At 38.6% G+C, this 19,660-nt stretch overlaps 1 protein-coding gene across 11 annotated transcripts in view; it reads left to right on the forward strand.

Annotated features, from left to right (window-relative positions):
* Window positions 1–19,660, forward strand: part of gramd1bb (GRAM domain containing 1Bb) — a 190,648-nt gene that overhangs the window by 126,385 nt on the left and 44,603 nt on the right. For 5 of the 11 annotated variants that reach the window (XM_057838124.1, XM_057838125.1, XM_057838132.1 and 2 more), the window contains 3 exons: window positions 10,468–10,678; window positions 13,011–13,031; window positions 14,791–14,814. In XM_057838124.1, coding sequence (XP_057694107.1) covers window positions 10,468–10,678; window positions 13,011–13,031; window positions 14,791–14,814 — 256 coding nt within the window. Of the gene's footprint in view, window positions 1–1,276; window positions 3,351–3,370; window positions 3,813–10,467; window positions 10,679–13,010; window positions 13,032–14,790; window positions 14,815–19,660 lie in introns of those variants that run through there. The other 6 variants (XM_057838126.1, XM_057838129.1, XM_057838128.1 and 3 more) reach the window with 4 other exon arrangements.

Raw genomic sequence — 19,660 nt, forward strand, 5'->3', positions numbered from 1 at the left:
AATAAGCCTGCTGTCCGCCGCAGCTGAACAAGGTGAAAGTAAAAATTCCCTCGCTCATTCTGTCAAGTCAGCCACGCGGTGCGTTCAAGTACACCATCCAAAACAGGGCCGCCACATTAGAACCAGATTCGTTACATTATTACACCTCCTACACATCCTTCTTTATTTCATAATTTATTTGTTTTGTGTAATTGCTATTTGCAATACTACCAGCAGCATTTATTAAGGATTTAGTGTAGGTTTTCGGGCTGTGGAACGAATTAATGGAACTATAATGTATTCTTATGAGAAAACCCTGCTCAACATACGACCATTTCTACTTACAAACAAGGTCCTCGGAACGAATTAACTTTGTATGTAGAAGTACCACTGTTTAGTGTTTTTGCATTATTCTAATACTAAACCAACAAACATCCATCCATACAACAATCATGTCACACACTATCCACTAAAATGCTGTTGTTTGCTAATTAAAGCTATATCATGTAAGAAAAAAAAAAAAGTTTGATTTTACGAATGAAATAGATACTCAATTGGCTTTCCCACAAAGAGTCTGAAATTTTTCTTTCACACGGTTCATAAACACGCTCTCAAAATGTCGTTAAGGCAAATTTTACATGAATAAAAAAACAAAACCTATCTGATGTGTGTGAAAATCAATGAATGAATTTCAAGGTATTCTGGATAGTTACAAAAAAAAAAGAAATCAGACTTTTTCTGATTGTTTTACTGGACCAGTGGGACTACCTCAAGGTTATCATATTACAAAATTATTTAAATAAAAAGTATTATTATATTAGTCTCGATCGATTATATTACATTATTATCGTATACAATCTTACCATACCTGGTTAGTGTGCGCGTTTTAATTGTGACCATCTGTCTCTTCCCCCATCACTCAAGTAGTGCACCAACAGTGGTTGCCCCAAATAGGTCAGTTGCTGTGTGCATGTGCAAGCTCATGTGGGCATGTAGTGGAAGGCCAGCTTCCTCCTTTTTGTTTCCGCAGCATTCCTCTGCTCAGCGTTCCCACTGAAGCTGCCATTTTCATGGGGTCACGTCTTTTTGGAGCTTACCTAAAATGCACGTGTCTTGTTAAGCGAGGATTTTAGTGGCTTTTTGTGTCATTCGCATTGTACTTGTTACTCAGTGCTTTGTTATGGCTGCATTTTTAATAGTGAAATAGTTATTTATGTTAGTTAGTTAGTTAGTTAGTAATGTACATCAGTTTACCCATTGATACAGTCGTGTAGTTTTAATGATAAAAAAATCGGCCTTTTTCCTGCTACTCATGATTCAAGTTATTGTCTCGAACACTACATTGCTGCGGCAATTACTTGTGACCAAAGTTACATTTATCAATGCTTCATCACTCAGCGATCTCACATGGAAACAGATTGTAACAGTGGATGATGGATAGTGTTTTCTTTTATTGCTGGTAACCGATTCAGGGTGTTCCCCACCTACTACCCAGATTTATTTGGAATACGCTCCAGCACCCCCGCGACGCTCCTTGCTGTTAAGCGGCTCGAAAGACGTATGAATGAATGTTACAGTTGTGAAAGTGCCTGAAGGTATGATAAAACTCCAGAGGTTTTAGTTTTTCAAAGGGACATTAATTGATTTTATTTGTTGGCTTCAAATCAACAAACTTTTTTGAAGTATCGTTTTGATTTTGTTTTTCAAGGAATCACGTTTGATAAGTGCTCAGAAGGAATAGTTATGACTTGCCGTGTGGAAGTAAAATTGCTGGATTTGTGCAAGCTTTTAAGAAGAGGAAAATTTAATCTGCACTTTTTAATGGATTACACTGAACTATATTCATATGTGTAATTGAAATTAAAATTTGGAAAAACTAAATCAGGATGTCTTTGGGATGACTTATGTGTGAAATTATGAACAGATTATTTTACCATTTTACATGTTATTTTGGTGTTTTGGAGTGACACTGATGGTTTGGTAAACTTGTTAGCATGTTCTTTATGCTATAGTTATCTGAATAACTCTTAATCATGGAAAATGAATGAATGAATGAATGAACTATGTTACGTTAACATACCCGCCATGTTTGCATTTCGTTGTTCATGCATCATGTAACATTATCATACTGTACACTTATTCAACATGTTGTTCTCTATCATATTTTTATCTTAAATTGCCTTTCAAGATGACATATCTGTTCTATGTGTTGTATTTTATCAAGTAAATTTCCCTCCAAAATGCGACTTAAACTCCAGTGCGACTTATATATGTTTTTTTCCTCGTCATTGGGCATTTTATGGCTCGTGCGACTTATACTCAAGTGCGACTTGTAGTCCGAAAAATACGGTAACAAGATTTGCACCTTCATAGAGAACCATTTTATACATTTATACATTTTCCGTTGAATAATGGCCAGGGTGTTGATTTACTTGACTGCATTAAGCATGAGGCATTTAACTAAGTATAATGCAATATTTCTCAATAAATGCATTGTGTAATGTTGTGTATTATATTATTTCTAAATCTAATATCTGATAAATGCAGATCCTCATGATATCGGTTTCCTCAACATATTTTTTTTTTAATTGTGCTAACAAATTGTTTTACATAGGTCCGCGTATTAACGTTTTCACATGCTGTATTTTAGGGAGTCCCTGATAGATAGCTGTTCATCTTTATCATGAGGCGCTTGTAAATCCATCATTATAATTGGAAAAATGAAGCTGGCCTACATGGGTGTCACCTCAAAGCAGGAAGTGACCTCTTGTGAGATGTAGAGGGAGCGCAGAATGTAAAGTAACCTGAATGCCGGTGATGTCAACCCCTCCATTCATGAAGCACATGAATAATTGAGCTTGCAGCAGGCTCGCTGTAGCAGCAGCCACAGGAAGAGGTGGAATGCAACAAGCGAAAGAGAGAGAGACTGTCATTCTCCTTCCATATATGACGAACAGCAGAAATCGCGAGAGAAGAGTCTCGCTCGGGTATTCACGAATGCTGCAATCAAGCAGATGATCCGAGGGGAGGAAGAGCGAAGAAGAGAAAAAATGAGGATGAAACACAGCAGCTTGCCTGATGGAGCCTATCAGCCTTAATTAGACAAAGAAGAGGAGAGGAAAGGATAAAACGGGACAACACGACCTCCAGTGCAGCTTTCCTTTTTATCTCACGCTGCCGCTGTGTCTTCTTCCTGTTCGATTTTTCATCCATTTGTGCTGGCATGATTTGGCACCCATCCTCCCACCTCTCCAGCATCCCTCTTTTTATCCTCTCCCCTCCTCCTTCTCTTCTCGTGCCTCATTGCCACTGCATGAATGAAGCCGCTTGAAAAGGGATAATCAAGCGGCTTTCTACATGGCTACGACCAGGTTAGTGCTGTGACTAACCTGCCTCCACATACGCCCCATTAGACTCCTGACAAGCTAAATCAACATGTGCTATTTAAGATGAAGGGCAGCATGCCCCTCAGACCCCCAGCGTCTTTGCTTTGGCAGCCAGCGTTAAGGGCAATGTAAGCTGGTTATTAGGAGATCAGAGCTGGCCGGGGTAAGATCAGTGGCTCTAAGCCTCCTAAGGAAAATCTCCCTGCTTGTGTCGTCCATCTTTTCCCCCTCTACACTAACCTCCTGTCTTTCTCTCAGAAAGACAAAAGGGGGTAAAGAGGAGCACACCAACCGTAGTGGGATGATTCGTTGGGTGAACAGCTCGTTGCTGGGGTTCGTCTACGAGGACATGGTTGTGTTTGAGTGTGTGAGCGTGGCCAACGAGGGCTGCCGCTGCCTTGAGGGCTGTTACGGCGACGTGTTGAGGGATCGAGTCTTTCACCAGCGGTATGGAGAACTGCATTTTACTGTATCAACATGCTTTCGGAGTGGATAGGTTGTAGATGGCTGCTGTAGTTATGTAATTTGCAGTCTGTTAATTCAAATTGGCTTGGGTTCATGCCGTTTGTAGGATTTAAATATAAAACCGTGCTTTATCAGCTTTAGGGTTTGTTTGATAATGCATTGTCTAGCACACACTGCCATAAGCCCACGCATGCTCATATTCAGATCTGTATTTTTTTGTGTGTGCATGCACACTTAGTGATGCTAACCATGGCGTGCCACATGTCCTTTCAAAGCCACAAGACGGGAGGAAGGGCCTTTTGCCAGATGTTTTTTTTCCATGGGTCAGCAAAACCACGAAAACAAGCAAGGGCCCCCTTAGAAAGGCCCAGAACTCTGGGGATATTGTGAAACAGAACGTTTGGATCTCTTGAGCCAGTTGGATTTAAGAGCTTTAGAGCTTATTTTAAAAAACGACTGTAACAAAGTAGCATTGTTGTTTTCCTTTTGCTTTTTTGGAACTATTTGGGATGTATGTGACATGCCACTGTGATTGACACCAGAAAGTCACTCTGCTGTCTGTGTGTGCAGTATGTGGCATGCAGATGAATTGAGTTCAGACCTCTGGTAGACACCCTCAATTATTAACAGAGAGCAGTAGGAGTGCATTGTATAAAATACAGCAAGTAAGATACAATGTATGTGCAATAGATGGTTTTCAACCCTACTGGATAATTGTGGCAAATCATCTGATTGCAGAGCTGTCAGCGCCATTTTTTTAGCCTGCACAAATTTAAAGAAATAGTGGATATTGAATAGTGTGTCCAGGTACATCCCGCTTTCTTAGCTGTTCTGGAACTTCGTTTGGGTGCAGCAACATTGCTGAGAAAAACACTGTACTTTAATATTGCAGATCTTTCCGCACATTACATTGGCCCTGGCAAGTGAGTGGCAAGTATGGAAAGTCTTTCAAAAAACAGGCAAGGGACGGATAAATTAGGAAAAGAAACAAGTCTGCTAAGGGACAAGTATTTTGCGCATGCATACTCTCTAATCTTCGCCTATACGACAGAAACTTAGAGACCCATCTGACCAATATTCACAGAAGGACAATAAGGAGGAATTACTGAGAAACCAATGTGAACCACCCATTTACAGTACCTATCTTGTAATGATGTCACGAAACACCAGAATAAGTGCTTGGATATGGTTGTACAGTACAACTTTGTGGCTGCAACTGTGCCAAAAAGAGTAAACAACTATGGACAGCAAATTAGCAATTACCGGTAATATACGTTGGTATTGTCTAGAGATGAATAAATATCCTGAAACAGTTACACTGCAAGTGTATATGTACAAGAATAACTAATTAATCAGTAAAGGTATTACCCGTAATTTTCAGACATTAAGCCGCTACTTTTTTCCCTCGTTTTGAATCCTGCGACTTATAGTCTAGTGCAGCTTATTTGTTAATTTATTTGGGTTAATAGGTAACGCTTTATTTGACAGCGATGTCATAAGACTGTCATAAGACCGTCATAATTATGACATGACACTGTCATGGGCATGAATGAATGCTTATGACAAATGTCATTAAGTGTCATCCGCCAGATTTTGTCACAAACTCTATGTCCAGTCTGCATATTTTACATCCATTCAAAAGTGAAGTAATTTGCTGGATGACACTAAATGACATCTGTTATAAGCATTCATTAATGCTCAGGACAGTATCATGTCATAATTATCACGGCCTTGTAACAGTCTAGTGACGCTGCTGTCAAATAAAGTGTTACCGGTTCATATATTTTGGTGTAAATATCCCATATCATAGTGAGGAGATTTTTTTTTTGTTTTTTTGTGAAAAAAAGCTATATGAATTGTTTGTTTACGGTATGAAGTACTGAATTTTTAGTTTCCCGATCTTTTGTTTATTGTTGTTAATATTGTATTGGGTTTTTTTTTATTACAGTGATCTCTCAATTTTGGTGGTTAATGGGGACCATCCCCCTCCTCTGAAAATTAAAAATCGGTGAAGTAGAGGTGGAGCTTATTCACATGAAAAAAATGTATATTTTTTTCAAGTTCAATGTATTTATTCAGATTTAACAGCATTGGAAAGAGATACATAAGATTTTTTTTTTTCCTCAAATTTAAAAAAAAAAAAAAAACTAATAACAAACCGAAAAAAACCCTCGTATGTATTTCAATAAATATTTTTAAGCACTACAAATGTAATAATTGTGATAGAAATGAGATACATATAAAAGAAAACAATGATTTGTACATGTTGATAGGCTTATATCTTAGCATTTTTAAACAAAATACTGTATTTGTATTTTTTTTTTTAATTGAAAAAAATCTGCGATGGACTGAGGGTGTGAAGTGGTGAGGGATCAGAAAATATAAATCTTCCATAATATGATCTGTATACCAATTTATAGGCCAGTGCATCTACATGCAAATGGTTTTCATGTGAAATTTTGTGGGTGTAGTTTATAGTCAGGTGCACCTTATAGACTGTAATTCATTCATTCATTCATTTTCCTCACAAGGGTCGCAGGAGTGCTGGAGCCTATCCCAGCTAACTCCGGGCAGTGGGCAGGGTACATCAGTTGCCAGCCAATCGCAGGGCACAATGAAACATGCATCCATTCTACGGACATTTTAGAGCATGGGTGTCCAAACCTGTCCGCAAGGGCCGCTGTGGGTCCTGGTTTTCGTTCCCACCAATCGACAACAGACAGTTTAACCAATGAAGTTTGTGCAAAAACAAGCAGCACCTGACTACACTTGTGAGACACCAGATTGGTGAAAAGATGTCATCTTGTTTTGTAGGAATGAAATCCAGCACCCACTGCGGCCCTAAGTGGAATAGTTTGGACACCACTGATTTAGAGTGTTCAATCAGCCTACCACACATGTTTTCAAGATGTGGGAGGAGAAGGCCTGAGCCCGGGATTGAAAAGGGCGGACCTGCTAACCACTCTGCCACCGTGCCACCATCTGTAATTCATACCGTGAATTAAAATGAATGCTATATCGCCCAGATTAGATAATGGTTGACTCAATATTCTTCTGTAGTCAATATGGTTGCAAAGATACTTGTGACGAATATGTACAGTGGTCTACATATTGACTAGTGTGATTTCCTATTTTGTCTCCAATTATGCTGCATAGTCCTATAAAGATCTTCGAACCTGTGATTAGAAAAATGTTGGATGGCTGGCTATTGCGCAGGTGCACCAAAAGTTGTGGAAACTTACACTTAATGTATGTTTTATATTACTTTCTGAGATATCTCAAGATGTTTGGGCACAGATCTCGCAAAATTTGGAATTGTTTTGAAAGCAGAGACTAACTTGTCACTGTCTTCTTTTTTTTTTTTTTTTCCTGCTGTATTTCCTGCCCAGGCAGCAGACCAGAAGAGTATTTTTAGTCACAATGAATATTTAAACCTCTGTTGCTATAGTGATTTTCACTCCAAGTTGAGATTTGTCAACTGTGTCGTTGCGGGCACTGCTCCAAGAGGTATGGCTATTTTCATTGTTAAGCCATTTGTCCATACTGTCCCCTCCAGGGGTGACGACCACACTTATGAGGCCAATGGATGAATGCAACTTTAACAACACTATTGGCCAGTGTTGGATTTGATCATAACAGTACCAATGCCAATATTGGATCTGATTAGAAACCTCTCTCTCGATACCATATGGATTTCTGACATGAAATTAAGTAGGCCAACACAGATGAACGTGTCATGAGACTTAAAGAGCATACGACACGAGAAAAAAAGTCTTAAATGGCATCATTATGTGAATTAGAATCATATTTTGAGACGATTCGACTATATACAACAATTTAGCAAAGCACAGATGATGAGAAATTAGTCTTTTAATCTCCCGGTTAGCCACGCCTACCATTATAGGGCTTTAGCGTCCCCAACAGGTGGATGACGTCAGCGGTAGACTGGGCTAATCGATTTTACTATTCAGCCCATTGAGGGGGAATTGTTCAGAACGAGGAAAACGCGACGAAGAAAGCCGCAAAATGTCATTGTTTCAGTCTCTCTACTCCAATATTTTTACAGGATATTCTTTTTATCTAAGTATTTTTCCCCAATAGCTATATAAATGGCTTGAGAAGGACCAGTCAGCCTGTCGAGGGGGAACTATTCACAATGAGGAAAACGCGACGAAGAGAGCGGCAAAATGTCATTGTTTCTGTCTCTTCAATATTTTTACAGGATATTCTTTTTATCCAAGTATTTTCCCCAATTGCTAAATAAATAGCATGGTCATGACAAATAACAGTCTTGTGCTGAATGGAATATGAAATAATAAAAATGCATTTATTCAGGACGACATGGCAAAATTACTCCATAATGGTCAAAACTGTCGACTTCACCTTTACTGTCGCACCTCCCGAACGATATTTTATGACACCTAAATTGGACATATGTCATTTCCCTTCCCCGGCTTCGGAGAATGTAAACAAACCAGAAGGCGTGACAGCTAGCCGACATGCTAACCCGAACCGAGTGATGTTTCAAAGTCTTCAAAGCGTAAAATCACACATAACTATCCTGGATTATTTGACATGACGACCCGGTTGTCGATTGTCTTCGCGGATCGGCAAACCGCCCGGCGGAGAGCAATTTATAGTTCGTTCCCCGGAGGAGGGTGGCTGGAGTTGTTGTGCAGCTAACGTGCTGCTGCTAATGAGCATTAGGAGAGCTTTTTACATGCCTATCAATGATCAAACGTAAGTAGTCCTTCATTTAAAGGAAGTTTGTAGTGTTTACTTTGTAATCGCTGTATTCGTATTTGACATAATACAAAACAAGATGTTTACTCACTTCCTCGTAAGTCCAATGGTCCCACAGTAAATATCCACGGTGAATGGGAACCTTTTGAAACTCCAAAAAGGCGCATACGCCTCTCCCTCATACAGAATGATTTTTCTGCAGCCGTTTGGCTGGCGTGAAGCGAAAAATAAACGTATTAATCCGCAAAATCAGCTGAATCCTTCGTCCTCACACACAACAGTACACTGTAGCGTGAAGAGGACGTCTTCTACCGTACACGTCACAGCGCCCTCCTCCTCAATGCAAGACCGAAGCCGGAAGTCACTCATTTTCATGGCGCGGGATTCAAAAAACTAAATAAAAATAGTGATCGCTTCCACACACATCCAAGCGGCCCATATCATTCAGGGGCATAAAATACAGGGTGTATTATGAAATAAACATGCTTTTTCGTGTCACAGGCACTTTAAGTGTGGTTAGATTTTAGAAAACAGGCCAAGCCATATGTTTTTTTTATTATGAAAATTCTAGGGTGGTTAAAAATAAATGCAACTTCAAGCAGAAATGATCCCAGGTTCTGCAGATGTGAACAGAATTTTATGAGATCAATAATGAACACCAATATAAACTTTTTCTGGCATTTAAATATAAGAAATTGTATTGTTGTTGAACTGTACCAAAAACATTATAATTAATACATCAATTCACTTCATCACCTTTTTAGCTTCAAATCAGGTCAGAATGTACTAATCAACTAAAATAATCACTAAACAACATCATGATCCGCTAAACGGCAGAGTGGTTGATAATCAAATGAAGTTGCTAAGAACCAGCAGGCCTGCATTAGTTCCACTTGATTTGTCTTGATGTAAAGCCTCCATAATGTCCTTACCTTTTAATATCAGCCACAGAAGATGCCCTCAGTGCTCCCTGTGATACACCAAACATTACTGTATATGGATAATGCATGGCTACTCGCAGCGGACCAAGGCTGGTAGTCGGATAATGGCTTCTTGCATAATGCTTTGAGGAGTTACCTGAACTGGCGAGCTCACGACCACGCTCATCACTTGTTAAGTCTATTGTTTGCTGCAGTCATTGTAAGCATGTCTACATGCTCATTGGATACTTCATTTGGTACTCCTGAACAAATTGGAGCTATTATTAGCTTTACAAAAATAATAAATTTAGTTCATTAATTTCATAGTTCATTCGTTGCTTTTCCAAGTGGGGCAGTGGTGATCTCCAACATAAATATGTTGTATGCAATGCTGTATGAATTTTGTTTGCCAAATCGTTTTTTTTCCTACTCTTGTGATGTTATGGTTGTTAGTAGAGCTGATTGCCAGTAATAGTTTATCCTTTATTAGCTATGTTACACATGGAGCTGATATCCTATTGTTCTTTAACTGCTGAATGCAAACCGCAAAGCTCGACATAGGAAGGAACCGCAGAGATGTGGATAACTCAATAATTGTCACACAAGGATGGAAGCATTGAACTTGTTTTCATTCCACCACATCTGTTGCCAGCAGAGAGAATTTTGTTACTATTGTTAGATTTTAACAACACAACAATAATAGACCACAATTTGTACAATGGTTTTCAGTTTTGATGAAGGCATCAGATTTGTGGAGAATAAAAAGCAAGACAGTGACACATTATTTATAGCATTATTATCATACCTTGTTTATTTGTATTTATTTTTGTAATTCAATTAGATGTATGACTGACATTTGTTCATGTTTAAGTGATAGAGCACACTGTGGTCATTATTTGCATTTACAAATAGAATTACAAACTAATCACGATTCAGTTTTCAATATTTTTTTCATCCTTTGTCTTTTTTTCTAGCACTGCCAGTAACTCAAACAAGAGCACTCCTGCTTGCTCACCAGTCCTGCGCAAACGCTCACGCTCACCCACACCACAGAGCCAGGAGGGTGACAACATGGTGGAGAAGGGCTCGGACCACTCCTCAGACAAGTCCCCCTCCACGCCCGAGCAGGTTGTCCAGAGGACCTACTCACTGCAGTCGGCACGCAGCGGGGGAAAGAACTCAAAAGTGAGTGATGTCGTTTTTGGGGTTTTTTTGTCTAATCTGACAGACTTGAACTGCTTCCCAAATATAACAAACAATAACACCCTTAGTTGGAGTTTTAACAGCTGTATGTAGAGATCACCCAATATGGGTTTTTCAGGACTGATACCGATACCGATTATTAGTAGTCAGAGGGGCACATGACTGATTTTTGGAACTGATATTTATTTATATATAAAAAAATGGTGAAAAATTTTAATAATGCAAACACTGACCTTTTTGCTAAAAAAAAAAAAAAAAAAAAAAAAAAAAAGCAAAAAACAGGCAGATACCGATAAATGTCAAATTTCCAAATATCGGCACCGATAATCGGCTCGGCCAATAATCGGTCTATCTCTAGCGCGTCATCAATTTGTCCCCCACTTTAATTGTAGACATAATATTACATTTTAACAAAACAATCGGCTTACAAAAATAATAACAGCTCATATGTAATTCTACCCTTATTGAGGTGACTACAGGGTCTAAAGCAGATCCGAAAATTCTGAAAGCTATATTTGATGCTTCTTATAGTATCGTTAAATTAGAACGTTTAAATTGCAGTTTTAGATAGACACTTTTGGATGAGATGCTTATCTTGCCAAGGTGAGCAATAAACATCAAGTTTTCTTGCAAAATCAAATGGTCACTGTTGTAGTGCTAAATGAATATGGGAGGTAATTCCAGAAGGACAACCATAATAGCAGGTCTTTTGAGCTGAGCTTCATGGCAAAGCAGCCCGATAGAAAACCGCCTTAAGGACTTGAAGACTGAGAAACAAAATTCTTCAACAATTGGTCTTATAATCCAACTCCATTTATATTGAAGTTATGGTGAGGAGCTTTACCTGATAGTATGGCACATCAAGCCTAATTTCCTTACTCTTATAATACTTGATCATAGACTTCATAATGTATTGACGGGGCGCGGGGCCGATAAATAGGGGCCTGCATTGCTGGTGAGGCCGCAAAGCTGACCAAGTGGAATCACAGACAGCTTTTTTCATTGAAAATTCTTGTGAATAAATGCTTAAATCCCTGAATTCTTTATAAATATGGACGTAAAACAGTCTCGATTCTTGTTTAAAAGCAAAAAAAAAAAAAAAAAAAAAACGTGCACTTAGCAGTTATTTTAAGTAAATATGTCGGAGTACAATGCTAGTCTGTTAGTGAATGTTGCTAGCAACTGCCTTAGGTAAACAGAGCTTTTCCAGTGAAAATTCTTGTGAATAAATGCTTAAATCCCCAAATACTTTATAGATATGGATGTAAAACAGTCTCGACTCTTGGATAAACGCAACAACAACAACAAAAACGTGCACTTAGCAGTTCTTTTAAGTAAATATGTCAGAGTACAATGCTAGTCAGTTAGTGAATATTGCTAGCGACTGCCTTATGTAAACAGAGCTTTTCCTCTGAAAATTCTTGTAAATAAACGCCTAAATCTCTGAATTCCTTATAGATATGGACATAAAACAGTCTTGATTCTTGGTTAAAAGCACAAAAAAAACGTGCAGTTAGCATTTATTTTACGCAAATATTGTGAACTATGATGCCAATTCAGTAGTGGCTAATTTCCCCCATTTTTTTTCACAATGTTTCAAAATGTATGCATGGTACGACAAATATAATAATTAGCTTGAATCTTAGAACAAATCACTCCTGAGACAATCCTTCCTGTTTGTATGCGGTACAGCTTTTGTACTTTTTCAAAAGAAATCCGTCGTTAGATCGCTGCATGCGTGCGTTTCTGCATAGCTCCTCTTGATTTGGGCGACCCCCTACTTGAATGTGAGGCGTAGTGCATGACCGATCTGACCCGTCAATACCATTATGAAGTCTATGACTTGATTCTGTTTCTGTATCGATACCTTATATTCCAAGTAATTTACACAAAGTCACTAGACTATAGACTAAAAAAAATTATATCCTGCTCATGATTCAAAATTGGGAGCATTTGCTTCATATCAGGGGGTATCCATGATGTGCTGTGATATACTAAAAAGTATATTCACCTGTTTTGATGGGGAAATGTATTTTGTGTTTTGTATAACGGATGGCAATAAAGCCATGTCACTGCCATAGTCTCATTGTCTGTCTACTCTATAAATTCATTTACTGACCTCTTCGTTCATTCGTCCAATCACAGTTTGCACTCCCTCCATCCGAGTCACATGTTACATGATAACCAGTGCCATCTGATGAAGCCAGTTCTGTTGAAATTTCAGCTGTTTTTTATTTCTTGGTGTTTGTTTCTTTGTATTCATCTTTTTTATCTGATTTTGTTTTTCTTTGTTCTTCTCCTGTTTGCATGCTAGTCTCACAAGCGACTTTCCAAAGTAAGCATTACTCTTTCTTTCTGTTCTTCAAATGTTTCTGTGCTTCTCCTCCTCCTCCACTGCCCCTTTTGCATCGCATCCCTCTGGTCTTGTGAGCTGCTCTGTGGAAACATCACCCTCACCCTAGCCCACCTCTCCATCCTGTAACCATGAACAACAGTCTATTACAATATACCTCACTCACCTCCTCTACCTTCCCTTATCGTTCCTCTCCAGTGATTTACAATGTAGCACTTGTATTAATTGATTGATGATGCTTTTACTCTTATTGGCCGCAATTTTATGCATATCTGCACAATCTAATAAGAACTAAGCAAGAGCTGTGCCATATCTTGAGTTTGAAGAATATACTTTTGTGATTGATTAGTTTTATAAGTTAATAAGTCAATATGTATTGCTCATTATTGTGGTTGAATTTTGCTGTAGTATTTTATGCCTGTGCATATCATAATGTGTTTTTTCTGATAATTTGTCTCGCTCATTGAGCTGATTGAGAATAGGAGCAGGACATCCTTGAGAGAGGCAAATAATTCATCTCACAGTGTCATTCGAAACAAGTATTATGAACTCGATAAAGATATCACTTGGCCAATGTTTTGTGTCTTCCTAGATTGTGCAGATTTACCAGGTGTTGCCCTTTGGGTGTAAATGCGTTTAGATACTTTGTTCTTTTTTTTTTTTTTTTTTTTTTTTTTTTTTAATATAAGGGCAAAATTAAATGAAGCTACTGTTTTCTTCACAAAGGAAGCCTTATCCATATACACTTATGATTGTTCTAGGGTGCTGCAGATACACACTATGACAGGGGTTCCCAAACTGTGGCGCCATGAACGCCCTCCAGACAGTTTATGCCATTACGGTGGTCTGGTATTATAAATGCACATCAAATTGGTTTGTTCCAAATATTTTTTTGTTTTATCTATTCAGAAAATGATCAACATTAAATATGAGGATATCCTCTAAAAGGTTTTCAAAGTATGGTTTAGAAAATCTGGGAAAGGATCCTCACCTTTACAAGCTTTTGCTTGGCCACATTGAAAATGTTCTGTATTTTTTTTTTTTTTTTTTAAATGATTGTTAGAAAAAAGGATTGGCCGGCAACTAGTTCAAGGTGTACCCTGGCTCCTGCTCATAGTTAGCTGGGATGGGCTCCAGCACCCCCATGATCCTCGTGAGAATAAGTGGTACAGAAGGTGTAATGAATGTTAGAAAAAAATGCAATGAACAGGATTTTCAAAACACTGAGCACATAAACAAGAGGGTTGTTTTTAGGCTGCCTCGTGATGCTCTATTTGCTGCAATGCACAATCTGCTTTATACAAACACACACACAACACAAAGCACATGCCAAATGATTACATCACTCCTCACTTGTATGCCACAAACTAAGCCGTCCACAACAACCGGCCCCCTCCGCCCAACTGCAATCCCCCCTCATGTAAGCCAGTCAGCACTGGTCACATGACTCCAGCCCATGGCGTGAGGTCGTCCCAGCAACGTGAGCTTGATCACCCTGGCCCTAATGCAATCCAAATAAAAGTGCATGTTCAGCAAATGGAGCACCCTGCCTCCCTGCACAAACACCAACAATCACGCCGGCCTGGCGTGTCACATCGTGCAGTGACATCATCGGCGTCAGGCCTACGTCACAATGGACTTCAACTACATCGGACGACCGCATTAAACCCAATTTCCTATAACTTTATCTGTTCAAAGCTCATTTGATTTACTGGATGTTTTCTCTTGAATTTTCTTTCAGTATGACAGACTAAACCTGATTAAAGTAAGCATTTCTTCTTGATGTTTTTTGACCTATTGGCCCTCCTTTCCGCTCGATCCCTAGTCGTTCCACTTCCTCAGACCAAGTGCCACCTGTGCGATCCCCTGTGATAGACGCAGTCCTTTCAGTGTTCTCCCCTCCCTTTGAAAGGACATGTTTTATTCTTGTCAAGCTTTGAAATGCAATGAATGCTGAAAGATCAGTATTTCCATTTTGTCATTGTACATTGGATAAATATCATTGTCCGAATTAGACATGTGCCGATTACCGGTTTCAAGGTCTACCGTGGTATGAAAACGTCAAGGTTTCAAAACTGCAAAAAATTTCTGTCATACCGTCGCTAAGGTATTAGCAATTTTTTATGTCCCAAAAATGCATGGAGAAATTCCTCGCTTTTAGCTGCAAGGCTCAACACTCTCGCACCGGTTGTTGCTCCGTGTCAGTGAGTCAGCTGTGCTACACGTTGGCTGGAGGAGGTGAAACTCCTGAACTTTTTCCCCCATCGAAAAAAACAAAATCGCTGGTAATGGTATACTTCGGCTAAAGAAAAGTTACGGACATGTAAAACATGTTTGCAGAGGGTGGCTATCGAGGAGGAAATACCTCCTATATAATTTCGCATTTATACAAAATTAAAGGTTAGTAAACACTGTCATGAACGTTTCCCACCAGCTACGAGAGATAACTCCAGCGTGTTTAGTGTGTCTAGCAGTGTTGGGCACGTTACTTTAAAAAAGTAATTAGTTATAGTAACTCACTACTTCTTCCAAAAAGTAACTGAGTTAGTAACTGAATTACTCTATAGTAAAAGTAACTAGTTACCTGGGAAAGTAACTCTTTCCATTACTTTAAAAAGTTGTTGTATGTCAAAGAATTTGAAATTTTCTGAGCACTATTCGAGTCAGTTGAATAGAGAAGAACGGACAGGTAGTTGTGTTATAGAACCTTGTAATATTTATTGCACCTCACCAGCAACAGATTTATCCTTCACTTGAAGTGCAACAAAAATAAACAGTGAACAATATAATATAATAACAATCAGCAGTAAACAATATAAAGTGAGTTTAATAAATTAACTCTCACAACCTGAGACAACTGGTCGTGGATGGCCTCTCATCATCGGTTTCTGTGGTGGGATTTTTTTGCCACTAGCTTTGTGGTAGCGTGTGTAGTTGTTAGGTGCTTCAGCAGATTTGAATTGCTTACCACAATGTCGACAAAAGCTTTGCCCCGGGACATAAATTACACTTTACATGCACGTTCTTTCCTTTAATTTTGATCAACTTGAAATAGTGTTTATATCTCCACCTCGTAAAGGACAAATTTTCCTCTGAATGCTCTGCCATCATATCCCTCTGCATCTGTTATGCGTGTGTGTCACTTTGGTGTCACTGTGGTTCAATTATGGAGGAAATACCCCTCTAATGTTACACAAACACGTGAGATCTATATTAGGGCTGTCCCAAACGACTAATTTTCTCCCGATTAGTCAGCCGACTATTTTTACGATTAGTCGACTAATCTAATAATTTTTTTTTTTAATTATTTTTTCACTAATTTAGCAATGAAATTTTTTATCAATTCACAAAAACATATTGGAACACGTAAATTATTTATTTAAGTACAAATAAACATGTAAATAATAATAATAAATCAAAAAATAAACAACGAGTTCAAATGCTGATAGAATTAACTAGTGCAAAAGAATGGAATGTAAACAGATTCAGAACACTGACTCCGCCTTTCCACATGATTCAAAACAATTCTTAAAAAACACCTAGCATTAATATTATAGTATAGTACAATATATAATAGTATTATAATAATTATAATAATTATTCATTGCCAATCAGATTTTTCATAAAGGGTGTCATTTTAAAGGTATTCTAGTGTAGAATCTGAATTTTGAAGTATGTGGAATTAACTCCAGAAATCGCTATTTATATGAAGAACATGACATGCTTTTATTTTGAAATGTTCATCGGAAGTACGTTCACCAAACCGTTAACTTCAGCTTTACACTCCGCAAAAATTGCACTTTTTGTGGCGTCAGTAATAGATTTTTGGTCATTTTTTTCGTTTGCAAATGCTGTTAACCAGCCATTTTTTCATGTTTGAAGTGTCACCTTTTAACCGCAAGTTTGCTTTCACGAGACGACTGCCCATGTTTTATAGCAGGCTAAAGTAAGTTGCCTTTTTCCCCCATTCACCTCAGTGTAGCAGTGCTAACGTTACAGTGTAGTATAATATAGATGTGTTTTCTCATTTTGTATGTCTGAACTTTAACTCTACAGCGTGTTGATAAGAGAAAGGAACTGGAGTTTCATATGCCATCAACACACTAGCACCAATGTATGCACGCACGCACACATGTGCGCAGCAATAAAAGGCAGCCGTGAAAATTACCGGCCTCATTTTTATTTGCCGTGCGATAAATGGACTCATTGCATATCGTGAAAGGCTTAGCAACTTCAATAAAACATCTCGTTAGTTAGTTAGATGGACTTACAAACTGGGTGACGGCGCTTTAGGTGTTTATTCACGGCCGACGTGCAGCCAAGCTTGGCATTGAAGAGAGAGGAAAAGAGTGTACCCTCCTTTGTTTCTTTGAAATAAGTCAATGTTTTGGACACTCTGGTGCGCTTTTTGGCTTTGTGCCGCTTTCCTCGCTTGCATACAGAGCGTCCGACATTCTGAACTTTCCACGCATATATTTTTTTAACCCTTCATTAACCGCCGACGGGATGTTTTGCTCGTCGACGGATTGACGTCATCAATGACGTCGACTATGTCGACTAGTCAGGACAGCTCTAATCTATATTGTATCACACCTAAGGAATTAAGTACATAATGTACACTTTGTATTTGCTCTTCCAATTAAGGCTTAAGCCCTGCTGGATCTCAATAGATTGCAAACTGAACTGCTGTTGAGTGCCAAACATGTAGTTTCTCCACTCAGTCATTTTGGATTTGTTATGAATAAAGCAATGCTGACAAGAAAGCAACATATTTCCTTATTCATGGTACCTTGACCTGTGCAAAAACCAAAAAGAAAGATGTACCGCAGGTACGTCATACCATGGCTTTACCAATCTGTTCATCCCTTTTGTGATTTGTACAGGTTCAGTCTGGAGGAAAAGGTCTCAGATTTTTTGAAAGGGAGTCATAACTCAACTGTGTAAAATCACTGATGCAGCTGACTAAACACAGCAGAAATGTATCTCAACGTTGTACAACTTGTCAGAACCTTCCAATATTTCTACCTGTACAACGAATGATGTTTGATGGGACTTCAGGGAGCCCTGATTCAAAACTAGAAATTGAAACTGCTATTGATAGGCTTAATTCACACAATGCCTAGTGTGTGTGTGTTGTATAAAACAGTATCAGCGGAGTGTTGGAATTTAGGTCAAGTCATACTGAACTGATACAACTAAACAACTGAGGCAGACGTGCATACAACATGAATATGGATGTGCAGAACATTGTGAAGTGGTCACATGTTAGAAGCTACTGGACACAAATGGCCACTAGTAAAGACACTTTACACACAAAATGTAAGTTCAAGTTCAATACTTGGCTGGAAAATTTTTTATCCATGCGTTACATTTTCAAATTCCCTTGAAAATGTAAACTAGTGTTGGACCGATACCATGCATTGGCTTCCGATACCGATGGCGCTACCAGGCACCGGCCGATACTGTACTGATTCCACCTTTTCGAAAACATACAAAATATATTTTTTTCCCTTTTACTACTAAATTACTGCATAGTCACTTGAATGTAAAGTAATTGCGATCATGTTACGCAGTCCCTGACCAAGCCAAGCTTTGTTCCTACCTAGTATGACAATAAATGAAAGAACTGTTTTAAAACTTGAGACTTATAATGCTCTCAAAGGCGAAAATGTTGTTTTATAATGTTTTTTTTTTTTTTTTTTTGGTGTCAAGCCTGTATAAGGTGTACAGTCAGTGCCACTGTACCACTGTAGAAGATTAGTTTATGTGCTTATCAGTTATGCTAGCGAAGGACACAAGTTCACTGGCCTCCTTTTTCCAATTTCCCGTTAACAAAGTTAGCACAGATGCTAATGTCAACGTCCATGTTCGTTAAACTTGAAATCCTGGCTGGTATTACCATTCAACATGTACATTTCAGACGTCCCAAGTTCCAAAAACTTATTTCATCCAGCATGTTTATCAGGGAGATATTAATTAATTATTATTTAGCTAGTTTTTATGACAGTCTTTAACTTACGAAAATAAAATGCAGGTGATGGCGTGTTAAACTTAGCCTACCTCTTTTACAATCGTTGAGTCCGCACTGAGCAATGCAGTTGCACAGTGCGCCTTGGCACGGTGTGATCATTCTTTACCTTAACGAGGCAGGGATATACTTTAGTATATTCAACTGTAAAGTGAGACTTGTATTTTTGTTTCTTACTCTGCCATCTCGCACGCTGCTTCCGTGAGGAGAGAGTGAATAAAAGCCCATCCACAATGAAACCTTTTGACTAATTTTGCTGACTAAACCACTGGCATTGTAAAAAAAAAAAAAAAAAAAAAAAAAGGATGCCATTTATCCACTATTTAAAGCAGGGGTGTCCAAACCAGTCCTCAAGGGCCGCTGTGTGTCTTCGTTTTTGTTCCTACCAATCGAGCACGGACAGTTTAACCCATGAAGTTTCTGCTAAAACAAGCAGCACATAACTGCAATCAACTTATTACACTTGTTAGACACCAGATAGGTGAGAAAGTGTCATCTTGTTTTGTTGGAATGAAATCCAGCATCCACTGCGGTCCAATGTGGAATAGTTTGCACACTGCTGATATAAAGTATAGGCCCAGAC

The sequence above is a fragment of the Corythoichthys intestinalis genome, chromosome 6, assembly GCF_030265065.1.
Source record: "Corythoichthys intestinalis isolate RoL2023-P3 chromosome 6, ASM3026506v1, whole genome shotgun sequence".
In the NCBI taxonomy this organism is placed as follows: domain Eukaryota; kingdom Metazoa; phylum Chordata; class Actinopteri; order Syngnathiformes; family Syngnathidae; genus Corythoichthys; species Corythoichthys intestinalis.